The sequence below is a fragment of the Natrix helvetica genome (genome assembly GCF_964273705.1).
Source record: "Natrix helvetica genome assembly, chromosome: 1".
Classification (NCBI taxonomy): domain Eukaryota; kingdom Metazoa; phylum Chordata; class Lepidosauria; order Squamata; family Natricidae; genus Natrix; species Natrix helvetica.
Window position 1 is genome coordinate 353,233,168 of NC_138548.1, and position 21,919 is coordinate 353,255,086.

Consider the following 21,919-nt stretch of genomic DNA (forward strand, 5'->3'; position numbering starts at 1 on the left):
GATGAGAGATTCAGCTCTGTCTGCTCCCCTCCAGGCAACCTCGTGGTGCTGTGCTGTAACAGCCTGAGAGCCACTCCTTTTGCAACGCAAGGTTTATTTTTGTATCTTTCCAGAGAGAAGAAAGAACCTGGCTGAATTTCCTTGCAGTTATTCCCTGGGGTTGGGGATGGGGAGTGGGGGAGATGGAGAGAGGGAGGCAGAGGGAGAATAAGAATCTATTCCCCCTAAAATCCTTGATTTGTCTTATTTAATCTATTGAGCTACAGAACAAGAAGAAGCACAAGAAGACAAAAAAACCTGACAGGGATTTATAAAATCTGTAAGACAACAATCCATGTCTTGCTATTTATTCTTCATTTGGCATTTTACATTGGAATAGTTTCTCTCAAACTCCATGATGCTCTCTGTAAAGGATAAAATACAGGTTCTATGATTTTTAATAAGTATGACTGGAGATGATAGTTACTACGTGAGGAAGGAGTGACTTTGAGATGAGAGAAAGAGGGAAATAGAGGGAGAGGGAGGGAGAGAAAGAGAAAGAAAGAAATGAGAGAAAGAAAGAGATGAGAGAGGGAGGGAGGGAGAGAGGGAGAAAGAGAGATGGGGGAGAGGGAGATAGAGGGAGAAAGAGAGATACCTGTTTCCCATAAAAAAGAAAACACAGAGAGCTACAAAATGTGAGTAAGTGTGGCTGGGGGGAATCATTTGACTCGGTGGGAGTGAGTGACATCAAGTTGGCCAAGCCCACCCAGGTTTTGTGGCTCCCGGTGTTCTGTTTTCTGTGGGAAACTGGTCCAAATGGCTCTTTGAGTGTTTATGGTTGCAGAGCCCTGAGCTAGGATCTGAAGGCTGAAAATTGTTCTCTAGGACATTCTGATGGTATACAAAGAATTTTTCGGACAAGAAATATATTAAGGCTTTGGTGTTGATTGGTCAATCTGTTCAGCCAGCCAGTGCCATGGAACATCTAAGTCTAGGACATTTTCAAAGTCTACGGTGAGTATTTCTGACAAGGCCTTAAAGAGGGATGATCACCTTAAGCATCTGAGTATAAATAGCTAGTCATCCTCCACTGAAAAAAAAACGCCCCCAATGAATGGAAGCCAGAGCAAAGCATGGCCTTACCCAGAGCAGTCATATTCTTTGAAATTTCCCACATGACTTCTCTGCACAAGGTTTTCTGTCCAGAATCCAGCAGCTCCCACTCCTCTATCGTGAAGTCCACAGTCACCTCCTCAAATGGACCAGATCTCTGATAGAGAAAGAAAATATTCCTTGGCAGACATTACAAGAAAAGACTTTTAAGTTTTCTCTCTTACTGCACAAAATGGGAACAGAAGTTCACCAGGAACTAAATAGAGATTTTCTTTCTGGAAACAGATTTATGCTTACATCTCCACATAGTCTTTGCGCTGGGAAGCCGTAGCTCCAGAAATCATGGCTTAGGTGCATCCAGGCTGTAGAATGGCAACACAGTGCTTCCCACTGGGCCAGAGTAACTCAGCAAGGAGATTTTGGGGAGCAGAGTCCCCTAGGATAGCAAACTCCTAAGTAAACATGACACATCCACTAGAAATTTTTCCTAACCTATTTTAAAATGTTGGCAATGAGCGTACAGATCCCAAGTCACTTAGCTAACAGTCTTACTGTTGCAGCTATTTAGCATTCACATAGGGCTTTATCCTCATGGGATTCACGCGGTTTTAAATCTTACTGCTATTGTTTAAATTCATGGGCTTCATTTCTAACAAGTTGTCAGCACTCTTCTAAAAATATTAAGTATTAAACTCTTTCTACCAAACAATTTTTCTAATATTTTCTAATTTTCAAGTTGTCTAATACAATGAAGCCTATACATTTTCTCTTGTTTGCAAGTCAAAAACACAGCTACCATTGCAGAGCTTCCCACTGGGCCAGAATAACTCAGCAAGGAGGTTTTGGGGAGCAGCCCCCTAGGCTGGCAAACCCCTAAGTAAACATGACACATCCACTATAAATTGTTCCTAACCTATTTTAAAATGTTGTCAATGAGCATACAGATCCCAAGTCACTTACTGTTGCAGCTATTTAGCATTCACTTAGGACTTTATCCTTGTGGGATTCATGCAGTTTTTAAATCTTATTCCTATTGTTTAAATTCATGGGCTTCATTTCTAACAGGTTTTCAGCACTCTTCTGAAAAATATTAAGTATTAAACTCTTTCCAACAAATAAATCTTCTAATAATTTCTAATTTCCAAATTATCTAGTACAATGAAGCCTAGAATTTTTATCTTGTTTGCAACTCAAAAACAATCTTTAATGCTGAGTGTGATTCAGCAGGCCATTCTGGGGGGACATTGAGTTGAAACGATCACAGATTCATCATTTGACAGTAAAAGCAGCTTATGAACGGATGGAGTTTGTACTCCACTGCTCTCAGAAGAAACCTGCACTTACCTGGCAAGGAGGCCCAAATTGGATCTTCCTAAAAAGCAGCTCCTGAGAAGGGCTGGATGGATCTCCTCTTTCCTGAAGCTCTGTGGAGATCTCCCCCATGAACGGCTCCTGCACCTGACAGAAGAGTCTGGTTTATGATCCACTTTCAGAGAACCAGAACCATATTAGTTTGCTTGCCTTACTTTTTGACTCTGTACCTGAATTTCCCCAACCTAATTTAAAGTAGGAGAACTTGGGGACTCTGCTCTGTATGTGGCTGCTATTTCTGGGTAAATGCTGGTCATTTTAGATAGGTATTGAACTTAATATTAGATATTAGATATTGGTGATGGTCTGCCACCCATCTCTACAATACCCATCTCAGACACACTACCAACAGCTAAGCCTCCTACAACCTACGCTATCCCATTGGGCCCATCACCTCTGGTGATTACAGAGAATGAGGTGCAAAGCCTATTTCACAGACAGAAGTTAGGAAAAGCACCAGGTACAGACAAGATAACTCGTTCTTGCTTAAAAACGTGTGCTGACCAATTGGCCCACATCTTCACCCGCATCTTAAATAAATCACTAGAGATGTGCTATGTCCCTTCTTGCTTCAAATGCTCTACTATCTTCCCAGTGCCAAAGAAACCCTTTGCTCCAAAATCTCCTGGTAGACGGCTGCGTTGACCCTGGTCTTAATGAAGCACAGTGGTCCAAAGTCCTGTTGCTCAGTGGTCCAAAGTCCTCTTTTCTGATGAGAGCAACTTTTGCCAAAAGCATTAAAACCTGGTTCAATGACCGTGGGATTACTGTGCTTGATTGGCCTCTCCATTCTTCCTCCATACTCTGGTTCCTTGGTTTCCAAATGAGATGCAAATGTTGCTCTCATCAGAAAAGAGGACTTTGGACCACTGAGCAACAGGACTTTGGACCACTGTGCTTCATTAAGACCAGGGTCATCGCAGCAGTCTACCAGGAGATTTTGGAGCACTTCATGCTTCCTTCCGCAGACGAGATTTATGGGGATGCTGACTTCATTTTCCAGCTGCCCACACTGCCAAAAGCACCAAAACCTGCTTCAATGACCGTGGGATTACTGTGCTTGATTGGCCAGCAAACTCGCCTGGCCTGAACCCCATAGAGAATCTATGGGGCACTGCCAAAAGAAAGATGAGAGACATGAGACCGAACAATGCAGAAGAGCTGAAGGCCGCTATTGAAGCATCCTGGTCTTCCATAACACCTCAGCAGTGCCACAGGCTGATAGCTTCCACGCCACGCCGCATTGAGGCAGTAATTGCTGCAAAAGGGGCCCAAACCAAGTACTGAGTACATATGCATGCTTATACTTTTCAGAAGTCCGATATTGTTCTATGCACAATCCTTGTTTTATTGATTGCATGTAATATTCTAATTTTCTGGATTTGAGGTTTTCATGAGCTGTACGCCATAATCATCACAATTATGACAAATCACGGCTTGAACTATCTTGCTTTGCATGTAATGAGTCTTATCTCATGTATTAGTTTCACCTTTTAAGTTGCACTACTCAAATAAATGAACTTTTGCACGATATTCTAATTTTTCGAGTTTCACCTGTAGATACCTTCAAGTTTCTAGGTTCTATCATATCTCAAGACTTAAAATGGACACCTAAGATCAAAAACGTCATCAAAAAGAATGTTCTTTCTGCGCCAAGTCAGAAAGTTCAAAATGCCCAAAGAGCTGAGGATTCAATTCTACAGAGGAATCATTGAGTCTGTCATCTGCACCTCCATAACTGTCTTGTTTGGCTCTGCAACCAAACAAGACAAACATAGGCTTCAATGGATAATTAGAACTGCAGAAAAAAAATTGCTACCAATCTGCCTTCCATTGAGGATCTGTCTACTGCACGAGTGAAAAAAAGGGCTGTGAAAATATCTATAGACCCCTCACATCCTGGACATAATTTGTTTCAACTTCTACCCTCAAAACGATGCCATAGGGCACTGCACACCAGAACAACTAGACACAAGGACAGTATTTTCCCCGAATGCCATCACTCTGCTTAACAACCACCATATTTTTCAGAGTATAAGACGCACGTTTTTCCCTCAAAAAAGAGGCTGAAAATCTGGTGGTGTTTTATACACTGAATACAGCATTTTTTGCCTCCCGAACCCCAGCCCCCTTCACCAAAATGGCCCTGCAGAGCCTGTAGGAGGCTTTCAGAGAGCTCCTGGGGGCTGGGGAAGGCAGAAATGAGTGAAAAACAAGCTGTTTTTTGCTCAATTTTGCCTCCCCCCCAGCCCCCAGGAGTACTCTATAAGCCTCCTAAAGGCTATGCATGCAATTTTTTTGACAAAAAACAGGCCCATTTTCACAAAAAATGGGCCATTTTTTGCTCGTTTTGGGGGGGGCAGGCTATTCATGCTTTTTGGGGGGGAACGAGCCCATTTTTGCGAAAAACGGGCCGTTTTTGGGAGGCTTGCAGAGTACAAAACTTTATTTTTTAAATTTGCCTCTTCAAAACCTTGGTGCGTCTTATATTCCGGTGCGACATACTCCAAAAAATACGGTAATTCCCACAACACTGTCAATAATTTACTAAGAATGTATTACTATTCTTCTTCTTTTACTTCCTAGTATCTACCTATCAGACTTATGACTATAACCATGTTGCTTGTATCTTTCCATTTATAATGTTTTATTTGGTTCCTAGTACAGTTTGATAGCTTATTAGTAACCTTGACTATCAGTAAGTATTGTACCTTTTTTATTCTTGATTAATGTATTTTATTCTGTCATGCACACTGAGAGGATATACACCAAAGTCAAATTCCTTGTGTGCAGGGGTGGTTTGCTGCCGTTTTTACTACTAGTTCGCAACCTGTGTGCATGCACTGTTCAATGTAAACTGTTTTTTGCGCAGGAGCAAAAAAATTTACAGTGAACTGCGCACGCGCAATCACTAAAATCCAAAATGGCGGTGGCCCAGCAGCAGTGAGGGAACCGGTTCGGGAGGGTGGCAAGCCTGGGTCGCTGGCGGTTCTGCAACCCAGGCCTGAATGCCACAACCGGTTGCCCGAACGGGGGCCAAACCGGCAGCAAACCACCTCTGCTTGTGTGTCCAATCACATTTGGCCAATAAAGAATTCTATTTGAAGGAGCCATGTTGCAATAACTAATGGAACTGCTATGAAAATCCCAAGCACTGCCATAATGAAGAACTGTTGAGGGAGACACTACTTTTTCATTAACTTCAAAAAACAATGTTCTGCGAAATGACTGGGGAAAAAAAACCCCAAAAGGTTACAACCTAACGTTTTAGGTAATAATGTTGGAAATATAAGAGTGATTGAGAATTAATTATTAATCAGCTGAACTGGAAAAAGCGTCCCAGTTAATTCCTGCACCAGAGGGGGGGCAAAATAGATGTTGAAGAAGAAAGAGTGAACACTTCCTCAAATTCAGGACCCTCTTATATCCCTCAGGAGGGGTGTGTGTGTGGCTGAAACAGGGTTGAATTCTCTTTTCTCTCAGCATGAACTCCAAGAGGAAACAAGCATTTTAAGAAGCAAAAGGATTCAAAGAAGAAATTAGTTCTCCAAATCCTGGCAGTCAGAAGGGTAATTCTGCTGACTGCAAACAGTTCTGCAGTTTGATCCTGACCAGCTCAAGATTGACAGCCTTCAATCGGCCATTAGCAGTTCATTGCAGACATTGAAAGATCCCTGATTCTTCCCCACCCTCCAGGAGTTCCCAGGATGAGACACACACACACACACTTTCCTCACCTGCTGCCCCTTTCCCGGCTCTTCCCTCTGGGCTTGGCTGAGCAGGAAGCCTTCGGCCAGGGCCACCGCCTGGGAACAGCTCTCGGCTCCGCACTCCCTCACCCAGCTGGCCATCTCCGGGGGCAGCAGGGCCAGCAGCTGCTCCAGCACCACCAGGTCCAGCATCTCCCCTTTGCTGCTCCTTTCCGGCCGCAGCCACTGACGGCACAGCTGGTGCAGGCGGCTGCAAAGCTCCCGGGGCCCCTCGGCCTCCTGGGGGCAGCGATCGAGACCGCGGAAGCGCCGGCGGTGGATCTCTGGGCTGAGGGAGTCCTCCATCCCTGAAGATCAATGGGTTTTGTGCTCGAGGGGAGCCAAGTGAAGCCCAAGGCAGTCCGAGGTGGCCTAGAGAGCCGCTCCGGCCCGACTTCCCGGTTTCCAGGAGGGGAGAAATGGGGCTCGGCTGCTTCAGACCTTCTGCGCCTGGCAAGAGCAGCTGCAAATCACTCCGCCCCACTTTCCCTCGAACACCTGGCTGGAAGAGTCTCGATCAACGACTGTTCCTTCCTAGAGGGGCAGAACGCTACAGGCGACCCTCTTTCCTACCACTGGCTAGAGAGCTCTTCCCTGGGAAACCCCCGCATTCTTCTCCGCTCGGGGAGTACAGACGACGGTCTTATGCGCATGCTCCTTCCTTGTCCAATGACGTTAGAGAGCTGTCCAGACTCCAGGGCTGTGCTAGCATTTTGAAGCGGAGCGGGGGGGGGGGGGAGTAGGTGTGATGGGTAGAGAGGATTGATGTTTCCTTCTGGGCACCTGCTATTTCTCTTGCTCTTTCCCCGAATGTTCTCGGAAATGCGGATGCGTTCCTGGGACAGATGGAAGAAGTTCGGGGGGGGGGGGGGAGAGGAGAATTGATGGAGGGCGCTGAAAATGACAAAAATGGCAAGAGGAGTCCTAAGACTGACGTCCCCTCAAGATAATGCATCCATTTATTACTGAGTTATCATCTTCTTTTAATGACCCCATAATCCCTTGCAGGTTAGAGTCTGGGCAATTGAATGGAGGTAGTAGCATCTTTACTGGCCGGATGCCCTTCCTGGTGCCAATGCAGAGTTTTGCTTACCAGATATATTCTTATTGTGGCCAGAGAGAGAAAGATGTGCCTCCACCTAGGATTGAACTCAGACTCCCGATTGTGAGGTGAAAGCTCCACCTCTAAGCCACACTACTAAATAAGGGAGTAAAGAGTCTCCAGGGTTCTTGAGGCCAGTTTGGTGGCCTCTCTTTTCCCTTAATCGGTGGGTGGCCACCTCTATGGGGGTATCTTCTTTGGAGTGTTGAGTCTGCCTTTTTTTTAAAAAAAATCAACCTTTGCAGTTTGGCATGTGGGTGTGTGTCCGTGCGTCCAGCTGTACTCATGGCAAGAGAAGACTTTGGAAGTCTCGACCCCCTTCAGGCTTCTCCACGCCCGAAAGCTTTTGCAAAGGGACAGAAGGCCCTAAGCAGTGCGAGATCACTCTACTGAAGCAATTTTGTCTGTTTGCAAAAGCTTCGGGCACAGAGAAGCCTTTGGGGACACAGTTTCAGGCTCCTTCAGACTCAACAAGGGTGCCCAACGCCCCAAATGTGGATCGGGTGTCCTGCATAAGCAGCCTCAATGAATCAGCAAAGCTGAGCAGGGCACACTTGTCCCCTCAGCCTTTCCCTCTCACGGCTCCAGTTTTGGGGCAGCAGGGAGCAGGAGACTTGATGGTGTGGCCTGGGAACAGCTCTTAATTTACTTTATTGTCATTGCACATTGTACAATGATAAAGTTCTTCCAAAGATGGCAGAGGGCAACCAATGATCCTCCGGGCAACCCTCTAGAGTGCTGTCCTATTTGCCACTGTGCAATTGGTAAACCATACTCAGGTGCAGTAAGTTAAACTACTCTCTATGGTGCAGCGGTAAAAGGTCACCAGCAGTTTTTCATTCAGTTGCTGTTTCCTGAGAAGTCTCAGGTAGTATAATCTCTGCTGGGCCCTTTTGACCAGTGCTGCAATGGGAGTGCCCCAGGCAAGGTCCACTTTTATGATAACACCCAGAAACTTAAAACTGGCCACTAGCTCCACTCGGTCCCCATGGAAAAGCAAGGGCTGGATGTCTGATCTATTTCTTCTATAGTCCACTATAAACTCCTAGGTCTTATTGGTGTTAAGGACCAAGTTATTGTCTCTACACCACGAAAGCAACCGGTCCACCTCATGTCGATAGGCAGACTCATCACCCCACTGGAGATGAGTCCGACCACTGTTGTATCATCTGCAAATTCAGTAATAGTATTACTAGCGTGAGTGGGAATGCAGTCATGCACATAAAGAGTATAGAGCAGTGATGGCAAAACTTCTTCGCCTTGAGTGCCAAAGGTACACGCGTGCACACGCTTGTGTGCCCACCCCATAATTTAATGCCCCTGAGCAGTGCCCCTGTGGCATATGTGCTGTTAAGTAAGTAAGCTCCCCGTTAGGAGAGCAAATGTGCAGAGAAGCGTAATGAGAGTGGTATGGAAGAATACGCACAAACCAGCATACAGGGACACCGAATAGTATAAAATATAGTAGTTTACTGTGTGGAAAATATAGAGGTATTCAGAGGTCAATTTAAAGTCCAAGTCATACATGGTTCAGTCAGTCAGTTATCAATGTTCTCAGTTAAGGAATGATCCTTCAAACAGTCAAGTATCAAATAATCAGTTTAGGCCAGTGCTTCTCAAATAGTGGGGCGGGCCCCCCAGGGGGGGCGCGAGGCTCCGTAAAGGGGGGCTCAGCTCAAATTATTTTATATATTTTTGTTTTGCAGGTTAAAGTTTTTTTTTAATATTGTGTTCCTTTAAATCCTGTGCTCCTTTAAATCTTTTCTGCTACAGTTAATAAAGCTATTCTTTGTTGTAAATTGATCCACATTTCTTTCTTTTTTTATTCTCTTATACGTTAATAAGGATAGAGTGTTATGCAGAGGTGTACTTATAACAATTTTATAGACAAATGATACTATTTACAGTTGCGCGGGGCGCGCGAAATGTTTTCTTTTTCCTAGGGGGGGCATGACAGAAAATAATTGAGAAGCACTGGTTTAGGCTAACAGTAGCAAAAACACAGTAACTCATACATCCACCATCTAACAGAGAGCTAACAGTCATTCTGGCTCCCTCTTATGGCTGCTTGAGGTAACAGCAACCAATATCATTACAGGCGTATATAAAGCTACAGTACTACTATCCTGGTTTATATATTGCTGACCCAAATGTTAGCTTACATTCCTAACACGTGCCAGGTTCACCATCACAGGTATAGAGTAAGGGACTCAACATGCAACCCTATGGTGTACCAGTGTTAAGAATAAAGTTTGAAGAGATATGATTACCTAATCTGACCCTCTTAGAGTAGCCAGACAGGAAATCCATAATCCAAAAATAGATTGAATAATGGGTCCGCACTCCTCACCCAGCCCTCCATCTCCAAGGGCAGGAGGGCCAACAGCTGCTCTAGCACCGTTAGATCCAGGATCTCGCCTTTGCTGCTCGAGGATGGCCAAAAGAAGTTCAAGGCAATCCAAGGTGCTTCTCCAGCTCCTCCACGCCCCCTTCTCCAGTTTTGAGGAGAGAAATGGCTGTTGGCTTCCTCGGGCCTTCTGTGCCTCAGAAAATGCAACAGCAATTTTCCCCCTAATTTCCTGTGCGCTCCTGGGTTCGCGTGCCTCGTCAAGGAGTTCAAATGATAGATATGTACTTCCTAGAAGGATCTTGCTTTTCCCATTGACTGGGTTACAGATTAGAAGCCACAATAATAGTGTTGTTTTTTTCTGGCTGGCCAGCACTGTCACAATCATAAAATATTCTACCTAGAGCTCTTCTCATATAGTGATAGGAAACAAATCATTTGAAGCACACCCCACTCCTTCAAGATATAAAGACCTCCACATGGATTAGAGGTCCCCAACCTGTGGGCTGTAGCCCACTACCAGGCACTTCCCTGTTGGCCTCCATGCCGCCTGAGTGGCTGCTCAGTGCATGCATGTGTGCACCCCCCTCTAATACTAGTGTTGCCAAGAGTGTGGGGGCGCTGGGGCCACTGTGTGTCTTGGGGCACTGGGGACGCAGCAAGTGCCACTCGGGTGCTACCATCACCATGAGTATCATGCAGGTACTAGCATCACTACAAGCATTGCACAGGTGTTGGCCTTGTTTGCTTGTGTGCCTGTGCATGTGTACGTGATGATTGTCCCTCTCCTCCTCCAGGCTGCCAACCCAGAAAATTTGGGAAACCCTGGATTAGAGAACAAACAAAAGTATACAATATCATCGAGAGGAAAAGAATTGAAATGGAAATGGGCTGGTCACAGCAAGAACTGATGGCAGGTGGACCAAGGCAGTTATAGAATGGATCTCACTTGATAAAAAGCATCCATGAAAAAGATCTAAAACTAGGTGGAGTGATGATATCAGCAAGTATTGTGGCCCAATTCGCAAAAGAAAGCTCATACTAGTTGGAAACAAGTGGAGGAGGCTTTCATCTTGCAGAGGATGGGCACTGGCTAAAATGAGGGTGCTGTGGGCAAAGAAACTGGAGCATTTCCAAAAGTAACTCAGACTGTAGAGACAAACCACAGGGGATTGGCAGTAGAGGAAGCAAGCATAGCTATAGAAATGATTTCATTCAGAAACAAGGCATCATCTCCCTCTGCCTCAGAAATAACAAAACCCTCTAATAAATTGAAGAACTGAAACAGAAAATAACTGAGAATGTAGAAAGACATAAACGCACACACAGAATGTTGCCTGCATTGAAGCTTCCAGAAAAAGAACACAAGGATTAAAAGATACCAGTACTGTGGTATCAAACATAGACCATCTCACTTCAAGAAACAAACCAAGTTCTTTTTTATATAATTTAAAAAGAAAAAAGAAACAAACTAATGAAGGTACAGCACAGCTGCAGTGATAGCTAAATATCTAGGATGGAAAATCAACAAAGAAGAAAAAAAGGCAAACAATTCACCACTAAAATAGAAGTTCAGGCTGGAAAATGAGATCGGCAAGCTGAGATCAGATGCGAGAACAGAGGAAAAACAAGATGCTGAAGAATAAGACGACTACAGAATACCTAATGGAGAAATACCACATAGAAGCAAGGAAGATCAAGGAAGAATTGGAAAGAAAGCAGAAAATAAGAGCTATAGTGGCAGGCAGGAGTGTCCTATTTTGATCCAAAAAAACCCCTGCTGTTGCCTCTCAGCCTTTGGCTGCATGGCTCCAAAAGGTGTTTTTTTAAGCCACTGGGCTCTGCATGTTTTTGTTTCTAAAGTGCTGAGGCCCCGCAAGGTTTTTAAAAGCCCTGTAGCTTAAAAAAAACCTTGCAGAGGTTCAGTCCTTTAGAAGAAAAAACATGCAGAGGCTCAGCACTTTAGAAAAAAAAAAAAACTTGTAAAGGCTGCCTTTAGATTTTGCACTGGATGAAGAATCTCCATTCATCCGGGATCTGTTGAACATTCTTCCTTAAGAAAATGTTCTTGCTTGCAAGCCACGTCCATTAGCAGATGCAGTTCAGGGGATTTGCCCTCCTGTGAACTGCTCTTTCTTTATCTAGGTTTGGTTTGAACGGATGAAACTGCATCTTTGGCATACTTGCTGGGAGAACCAGCATTCCTACGACCAATTCGCTCACACAGAGAGGGACTTCTCTGGGTGCCGTCCGCCAAACAGTGTCGGGGGGCGACACCCAGGAGCAGAGCCTTCTCTGTGATGGGCCCAGCCCTGTGGAATGACCTCCCCCGTGACATCAGGATTATTTCCGATCTCCGCTCCTTCCGTGTACAGTTGAAGACCCACCTCTTTCAATTATCTGGCCTGGCTCAACCGTAATTTTTTCGTATTCCTCCTGACTGTCTTTTTTAAATTTTAAATTTTTACTGCATATCGGGTTTTTATTATTGGGGTATGTTAATGGTTTTAATTGTCTAAATGTTGTAATCTATTACCTCCTCCGTGCATGTATGTCTTTGTATATATGTATGTTTATGTGTTTGTACACACGTGTTATGTTTTATATGTCCTAGTGTACGCCGCCCCGAGTCCTGCCTGGAAAGGGAGCGGCTAATAAATTCAAATTTATTAGTATTATTATTATTATTTGAAATGAAGAAACCAGTCTGTTCTAAGGATGCAAAAGTCTCTGATATATTTGTTACACACCTTGTGTCAGGATCCTCTTGTGACTGACTGAATGGAGGTTGCTTTTGAACAAATACCATGGAAGACACTGCAGAAGTTTGGTCCAATTGCTCTTTGACCTTTGCTACTTGTAGTAGGGAGCACGCTACAGTTTGTTCTGTATTTTTGGGTTGGCATCGTCTCTGTGCTTTGAAGGGAAGAGGGGTGACTTGATTGTCACTATCCTCTGACTAATTCCTGCCCTGTCTTTTCTAAAGGGAGTTTGTCCTCAATAGATGCTGCCACCTGATTACCATCTTCCAGCTTTTGAAAGACTGTGCACCTCAAATGACCTTGGTCACTGTCAGAGGCAAGGTTGTCACTAAAAGAGCCTGTGAAGGGGAAAGGCAAGTGGGTGAAGTGCAGTGATTCCTTTAAGAGGAATTGGTTGTGGCATGGCTGAGAGGTAGGAGGAGGTCTATTCTCCCATGTGATTGCCAGCATGCTGCTAATGGAGGTTGGTTTCTGCATGCTTCCTAAGCAGACATCTCCTATAACAGTGAGGGCTAACCTTTTTGTTGTTACATGACAAAAGCAAGGGGAGTGCAGGGGGTATGCATGTGCCCCCACCCATAATGCAATGCTCCTCTTGCACCCCCACCCATGCTCCCTAGGTGCACGACCCCCACCCAATACTTCCCCCACACCCTACCCATGTGCTCACGACCCCCCCATGCTCTCCCACGCATGCGCTTGCAACCCCCGTGCTTTCCCCCCCCCGTGTGGGACACAGCCTATTTTGGGCCTGGCAGGTTTCCCTGAAGCTTCCTAGGACTAAAAATGGGCTGTGGGCTGTGTGTCCGTGGCCCAAGTTTGGAGGGGAGGGCAGGCGGGTAGCCCTTGGGAGACTGCTGCACTGGGTGCTCTCCAGCCTCCCATCTCTGCTTCTTCGCCCGCGCCTTTCGGGCCTGCCTCTTGAAGGATGCATCAAAGAACGTCGCCCAGTGCAGCGCTCTTCTCTGAGGGCCATCAGCTCACCCATCCGCCAGCTGGACTGGCCCGCTGCTTCCTGTCACCTTCCACCCATCCTTAGCCTCCTCCCTCCCAGCTGCTACCTTTTTGATGTGAGCTGAGACTGCTGGTTGGAGTGAGGGGAACTGCAGTGCTCGGCTCCTGCGGCTGTGAGTGCCAAAGCATAGCTAGAATTGGGAAGAAAACCTCTTGATTCCTGTGCGTGAGTTTTCACTTTTCACTAAGTTTAAATACGTGAGTGTGTGTGTGCGTGTAGCGGAGCTCTTCCTGAGTCTTCTTGCTGCCCTGAAAATTTATTTATTTATTTATTTTATTTATTATTAGCGTTTATATACCGCCCCCTCTCCCGAAAGGGACTCGGGGCGGTGTACAGTCCGTACCAAAATACAACAGATTAAAACGTAGAAATAACTATATAAATACATGTATAAGAGGAGGGTAAAATATGCCAAACTGTACAGCTAATAAATAAATCAATACAAAAGTTTAAAATATCAAGTTAAATTTAAAACAATATCCCTCTAAAAACCAGTAAGAATGTGTATGCCAGGAGGTAGACGTTAAAGTTATGCCAAACCAGCCAGTCGGAACAGGTGTGTTTTCAGTTTCTGTCGGAAGGAGCGGAGGTCAGTAGTGGTTCTAATGTCGGGGGGGAGGTCATTCCAGAGGGTTGGGCCCATCACAGAGAAGGCCCTACTCCTTGGAGTCGCCCGTTGGCATTGCCTCGTGGACGGCACCAGGAGAAGGCCCTCCCTGTGAGAGCGGATTGGCCGCAGGGATGTATGTGGGAGGATGCGATCCCGCAGGTAACTAGGCCCTATGCCATGGAGCGCTTTAAAGATGGTGATCAGAACCTTGAAACGCACCCGAAAGACCACAGGTAGCCAGTGCAGCTCGCGCAGGAGAGGTGTTACGTGGGAGTACCTAGTACTCCCCATGACTACCCGCGCGGCTGCGTTCTGGACTAGCTGCAGTCTTCGGGTGCGTCCCAAGGGAAGCCCCATGTAGAGAGCGTTACAGTAGTCCAGGCGAGACGTCACCAGTGCATGAGTGACTGTGCGTAGGGCATCACGGTCCAGAAGGGGGCGCAATTGGCGCACCAGGCAAACCTGGTGGAACGCCCCCCTTGCCACGGCTGCCACATGATCATCCATTGACAGCCGGGCGTCTAGGAGGACGCCCAAATTGCGCGCCTGTTCCACAGGGGGCAATTGTTCGCCCCCTATGGCCAGTGATGGGATCAACTGGCTGAACCGAGGCGCCGGTAGCCACAGCCACTCAGTCTTGGAGGGGTTGAGTTTGAGTCTGTTGTCCCCCATCCAGACCCCGACGGCTTCCAAACACCGGGACATCACTTCGACAGCCTCGTTGGGGTGGCTTGGGGTTGAGATGTACAAATACACAGCGATCGCCGTATCTCTTCTCTGGAAGAGCTCCGCTCCTACCACACACAGAGACACACATTTAAAATTAGTGAAAAGTGAAAAGACATGCACAGGAATTGAGAGGATGCTATAGGTTTCCCATCACATTCCTATAAAGACCATTGATCCAAGATCTCACCTTGTGGACTCATAAAATATCTCTCCCTAAGAGGCAGACTATCTGAGCCTTAGGATTGAGCTCTGGTATCAGATGCACGATGTGGTTCAAATGTGGGTGATGAATCGCTGCATCTGGTGTAGGGATTTCAGATCTATGGCCAGGGATCTGGTTGCATTCAATAACAGTTGGTAAAGTCAGGCATGTTTTCCCATCTACCGACTCGACTTGGCAGTCGGACAGTCATCCCCCCACCATCTCCACAATTCCTGCGCAAGTTTTTAAGGAATGTGGAATGCTGGGGCCTTTAATGCCAAAGGCATCAAAGAAGGCTAAGATGGCTAAAGACCTGTTACTGGTCGTCTAGAATAGTGTAAAGCTTAATGGCTTTGTCTCTTTGGCCTGCTGGGTAGACTCTGACTAAACAGATTTTGGAGCAGGACTTGCCATCTGCAGTCTCTTTGCATTCTGTGCATTTTGTATTGATTTCTGCTGCAGTTGTGGCCGTGTGTTCTTCTTCCCTGCCGTGCTCGCTGCCACTGTGTGTTGTAAACAGTAGTTGGCAAGGTGGGAGACTGATGTAGCAAATATTGTTCGCTTTCAGGAAAGCTTTGGGGTCTTCTATAGACTTCTTCCTGAAGGCTCTGCATTTCAGGAGAGGATCTGGCTTCTGGTATAGAGGACACTCCTTACCAGGATCGCTGATCTCCGATTCTATGTGAGAGGAGCTGGCAGACCTGCAGAGGGAATCTGGAGGAGTCGCATTTGTTTTTTGGACTGGAGGCTTGCAAGGATTACGTTCTGAAGGAGCAGCACATGACAATGTGAAGTCAAAGCTAGGATCATTTCTTGTTTTATTAATTAATTTATTATTTATTTATTTATTAGATTTCTAGACCGCCCCCTCTCCCCAGAGGGTGCTTATTGGCACACAAACTCCACAAAAACAGGAGGAGGAGGGAAATGGAACATTGTGCTCTCTTTTGTATTTGGAGCCATGTGCAATCCAACCCTCCTGTAAATTATAGGGTAATTTACCCTAACACCCACTCACCCCCAGCCATGCCTATACAGATTTTGTGGCTCCCAGTGTTTTCTTTTCTATGGGAAACAGGTATCTCTCTCTTTCATCTCTGTGTCTCTCATCTCTTTCTTTCTCCTCTCCTTCTCCCTCATCTCTCATCTTTTTTTCTCTCTGTCTCTCACATCTATCTCTATCAAGTTTGTTCTTGTGGTATGACAGAGCCATATAAGACTTTAATAAGGTTTGCTATATTGCCAATGAGCATGAATAATTTGAAGAATATCAGTAAAAATGGTAAAAGGGCCTCAAATTTCTGCACTAGAGAAAAGAAAGGATGGGTAGAGAAAGAATTCTGGCCACTCCCTTAACCTCGGGAGTTTCTTATATCCTCAAAGAGGTGGGAGATGAACATAGGTTTGAATTTCATGAATTATCTCAGACAGGGAATGAAAACATTTTCCTCAAGAAAGGCATCATTCTATGACCGTGATGGCAAACCTATGGCATGCGTGGCCAAAGTGGCATGCGAAACCATGTCACCCAGCATGCATGGCCTTGCCTGTTTGTCTTCTGTTTTTTTGGTTCGCATACGTGCACAACAATCGGCTGTAGTTCGTGTGTACGGCAGTGATGAAAACCGGCGTGTGCATGCGTGCTGGCCAGCTGATTGTTGGCCGCGCATGTGTGCTAGAACCCAGAAGTTTGGTTTTCCCAGAGCATGGCCTTGATGAACACACACACGTTGTTTCTCTGCGATCTTTTCAGCACTCGGTGCTGAAAAGGTTCGCCATCACTGTCCTATGATAAATAAGGTCATTGATCCACCATCAGCAATTTTCAAATTCCAGTGCTTACACAGTTTCTCCTGTATAGCTTCATGGAAGGTAAATAAGATTCCAATACAAACCAAAAATCTTTGCACATTCAATGAATTAATAAGTTTCCTGCCACAACTAGATCCTTGGATGATGATTAAGTTGACTGTTGAGAATAAACCTCAATCCACAGATTTCATTTATTTTTCCGGTGTGGATTTTTTTTATGAGAAGAAAGCACACTGAGTGATAGTGGCTCCACTTCTCATGTACTTCCAATTTTCTCTTGTGCGGATACTACTGTGGCAATCAAAGGTGCTGAAGTCATTAAAGTTCTTTTCACACTTGGTGCTCAGCACTTTAGAAGAAAAAACTGGCAGACACCAGTGGCTCCCCAGTGTGTATCCTTTCATGACAGTTATGTTTTTCTTTCTCAGTAAAGGTCTTTCCATACTGCTTGTATTTATATGGTCTCTCTCCATTGTGAATCCTTTCATGACGAATAAGATGTCCTTTTCGTGTATAGGTCTTTCCACATTCTAGGCATTTATATGGTTTCTCTCCAGTGTGTATCCATTCATGACGATTAAGATGTTCCTTCTGTGTAAAGGTCATTCCACATTCTATGCACTTATATGGTCGCTTCCCTGTGTGAATTATTTCATGACGATTAAGTAGTCCTTTCCTTGTAAAGGTCTTTCCACACTTCATGCATTTATATGGTCTCTCCCGTGTGTGGTTCCCTTGGTGGTAAATAAGACGATCGCTGGTAATGAAACTCTTTCCACATTCCGTGCATTTATGTGGTCTCTCCCCAGTGTGGATCCTTTTGTGAAGATTAAGATGTCCTTTCCGAGTAAAGGTCTTTCCACATTTCAGGCATTTATGTGGTTTCTCTCCGGTGTGGATTCTTTCATGACGATTAAGATTTCCCTTGTTTGTAAAGGTCATTCCACATTCCATGCATTTATGTGGTTTCTCCCCAGTGTGGATCCTTTGGTGGAGAATAAATGTATTTTTGCTAATGAATCTCTTTCCACACACCATGCATACTTTCATCTCTCTGCTCCAACTGGAATCCCTCCCAGATTTTACAAAGGTATGTGGTTTGCTTTTGCTGTATAGTTCCTTTAGTAAAGTAAGAGAGAACGAATTACTGACATATTTTTCATACATTTCCCCTTCAGTCCAGTTTATACCACATTCAAATTGATTTTTCTCTTTTATCCCATATTTTTCCTTTTTCTGTCCTTTCAGGTCTTGCTGGGATAGGAAGCTAGGGATGCCAACAGGAACAGAAGTTAATGACGTCTCCCCTCCATTCTCTGAGTGGTTTCTCTCTTCTCTTCTTGTGTCCTCTTCATGGCCAATTATCACCTCTTCAACTTCACGCTTCTCTGTCTTTAGTCTTGCTTGCTTGCTATTTTCCAGCCCATCATCTCCTTGGGAAAAGAAATATCTCTGTTACAATTAGAATGGTGAAAAGGGTTTGTGTCTCCCCCTCTGAAAAACATGTGTTCTAGGTTTGGTACCAGCTATGTGTCTAGCTAGGATGTGAAGGCTGCAAATGGTTATCTAGGACATCCTGATGCTATACAAAGATTTTTCATCCAAGAAATATATTAAGTCTGGTCAAGATGTTCAGCCACTGCCATGGTACATCTAGGACACTATGGTGAGTATTTCTGACAAGGCCTTAAGGAGGGATTATCACCTTAGCCATCTGAGTGTAAATAGCTAGTCATCCTCCACTGAAAAAACATCTCCCAATGAATGGAAGCCAGAGCAAAGCATGGCCTTACCCAGAGCAGTCATATTCTTTGAAATTTCCCACATGACTTCTCTGCACAAGGTCTTCTGACCAGAATCTAGCAGCTTCCACTCCTCCAGTATGAAGTCCACAGTCACCTCCTCAAATGGTCCAGATCCCTGATAAAGAAAATGTTGCTTGGCAGACATAACCAGGAAAGACTTATATGTTTTGTCACTTACTGCACAAAATAGGAACAGAAGTTCACAAGGAACTAAATGGACATTTTCTTACCGGAAACAGATTTATGCCTGCATCTCCACGTAGTCTTTAAGGCTGGGAAACCATAGTTCCACAAATCATGACTTAGGTGCATCCAGGCTATAGAATGGCAACACAGCTACCATTGCAGAGCTTCCCACTGGGCCAGAATAACTCAGCAAGAAGGTTTTGGGGAGCAAACCCCTAGGCTGGCAAACCCCTAAGTAAACATGACACATCCACTATAAATTTTTCCTAACCTATTTTAAAATGTTGTCAATGAGCATACAGATCCCAAGTCACTTACTGTTGCAGCTATTTAGCATTCACTTAGGACTTTATCCTTGTGGGATTCATGCAGTTTTTAAATCTTATTCCTATTGTTTAAATTCATGGGCTTCATTTCTAACAGGTTTTCAGCACTCTTCTGAAAAATATTAAGTATTGTTGGATTCATGCAGTTTTTAAATCTTATTCCTATTGTTTAAATTCATGGGCTTCATTTCTAACAAGTTTTCAGCACTCTTCTGAAAAATATTAAGTATTAAACTCTTTCCAACAAATAAATCTTCTAATAATTTCTAATTTCCAAATTATCTAGTACAATGAAGCCTAGAAGTTTTATCTTGTTTGCAACTCAAAAACAATTTTAATGCTGAGTGTGATTCAGCAGGCCATTCTGGGGGGACATTGAGTTGAAACGATCACAGATTCAGCATTTGATAGTAAAAGCAGCTTATGAACGGATGGAGTTTGTACTCCACTGCTCTCAGAAGAAACCTGCACTTACCTGGCAAGGAGGCCCAAATTGGATCCTTCTGAAAAGCAGCTCCTGAGAAGGGCTGGATGGATCTCCTCTTTCCTGAAGCTCTGTGGAGATCTCCCCCATGAACAGCTCCTGCACCTGACAGAAAAAAATCGTTTATGATCTACTTTCATAGAACCAGAACCATATTAGTTTGCATGTCTTACTTTTTGACTCCGTTCCTGCATTGCCCCAACCTAATTCAAAGTAAGAATTCTGCTCTCTATGTGGCTGCTATTTCTGGGCAAATGCTGGTCATTGTAGATAGATATTGGATTTAAGGGGTCCTGTTGCAAAAACTAATGGAACTACTATGAAAATCACAAGTATTTCCGCAATGAAGAAATGTTCAGGGAGACACTACTGGTGTTTTTCATCATCATCATCATCATCATCATCATCATCATCATCATTATTATTATTATTATTATTATTATTATTATTATTATTTATTATTATTATTATCTTTTATTCATTAAACATGAAAGTCAATCAACTGAACATTTAAAAATGTGTCACAAATACCATTGACTGGTATTAATGGTTGATACAATTTGCTACCAGTGTCCTAGGTATCAACCAAGTATCTTCTTAAAATATATGTTCCAAATAGCAGTTTTTGCAGTTCTGCTCATGTTATTGCCAGAAGCTGCAATTTATTGTTGTGTTTTGTAAAGTTTTTGGACATGGTACCAAGTGCCACAATGACAATGGGTATCACTGTTACGTGTTTCATCCATAGCCGTGTAGTTTTGATAGCCAGGTCGCGATATTTTTTTATTTTTTTGCCAGTTCTTTTTGCTTGACTCTGGCATCTCCTGGTACAGCGATATCAATAAACTACACTTCGACCCTCAACAACCATGATAGCTGGCATTTTGTGTTCCAAATGACAATCCGTCTGTATTTGAAAGTCCGACAGGATCTTCACTGTCTCATTTTCGGTAACTTTTTCCACTTCATGTTCCCATGGCTTTTCGGATACAGGTAGGGCGTATTTCTTAAATAGTGACTAGTGGATTAAGTTAGCAACTTGATCATGTCTAGCTTTGTAATCAGTTTGCGTGATTTTGCTGCACTCACATATTAAGTGTGAAACAGTTTCAGTTTTGTCATTGCAACGTTGGCAGTTTGGATTGTCAGTGAATTTTGTATCTGCTTTCATGGCATTAGTTTGTAATGCTTGTTCTTGAGTAGCGAGTATTAGACCTTCTGTTTCTTTCTTGATAGTTCCTCTCTTAAGCCATGCCCATGTCAAGTTGTTATCGCATTTCCCTTCAATGTTTTTCAAATGCTGTCCATGCAAAGCTTTGGTTTTCCATCCATTTAATCTGTCATCCAGCTCTTTTTCCTTATATTCTGTCTTTGTTTCTGTTGTTTTTATAATGTTCTCCATTTTCACAACCTGCAGTAATCTTTTTGTACTTTGTTTCACATAATCATTCAAACTTAGTTTTTCTTCTACAGTTTGATGGATTTGCAATTGTCCCCTATTCTTCTTGGCAGGTAGCACCTGTTGGTGTCACTTCATGGTTGTAAAGTGTGGTACATATTCAAAAGTGTACGCGTTTTCTGGTCCAGGTATTCCAGTTCAGCTTGAGTCCAGTTGATGATCCAGCTGGGTAGCATGTTACTGGAACTGCCCAAGTATTAATGGCTTTAATTATGTTTCCAGCATTCAGCTTTGACTTTAATATTTTGCTGACCCTCCTGATATATTCCTTTTGCGTCGACTCTTTGACTTTTCCATTCAAGATGTTATCTGCTTCCAATATGCCTAGGTATTTGTAATCGTCATCCTTTGCTAATGCTTTCACAATGCTTCCATTCCTTCTATTTTTTTTCCATTTTTCCTTGCTGCGTGGATTCTATAGCACATTTTTCAAGACCAAAGTTCATTCTGATATTGCTACTGAACAGTTGAACTGTGTTGAGTTCCATGGAGCTTTTTGCATATAGTTTTAAGTCATCCATGTATATTAGATGATTTATCTTGCCGTGTTGACTTGAGATTTGGTAGCCCCGTTTTGCGTTTTGTAGTATTGTCAGTGGAATTAACACAAAGTTGAATGATAGTGGCAAAAGTGAGTCCCCTTGGAAGATTCCTCATCTGATGTTGACTTTGCCAATGTCCTCCCCATTTGCTGTTAGGACTGTTTTCCATTTTTGCATATTTGCTCTCATAAATGTACAAATATTTTTGCTGATTCCATAATTTTTCAGATAGGCGTTAATCCAGCTGTAGGATAATGTGTCAAATGCCTTCTTGTAATCTATCCACACCGTATTTAAATTTGTTTTTCTTCGTTTTGCATTTT

At 44.0% G+C, this 21,919-nt stretch overlaps 1 protein-coding gene across 1 annotated transcript in view; it reads right to left on the reverse strand.

The window, feature by feature from the left end:
- Nucleotides 1-21,919, reverse strand: part of LOC309381543 (uncharacterized protein) — a gene marked incomplete at both ends in the record, with an annotated part of 91,087 nt that overhangs the window by 17,145 nt on the left and 52,023 nt on the right. Inside the window, 2 exons of the mRNA XM_081932677.1 lie at nt 2,440-2,553; nt 19,587-19,700. Of these exons, the coding sequence (XP_081788803.1) occupies nt 2,440-2,553; nt 19,587-19,700 (228 nt within the window). The remainder of the gene's footprint in view (nt 1-2,439; nt 2,554-19,586; nt 19,701-21,919) is intronic.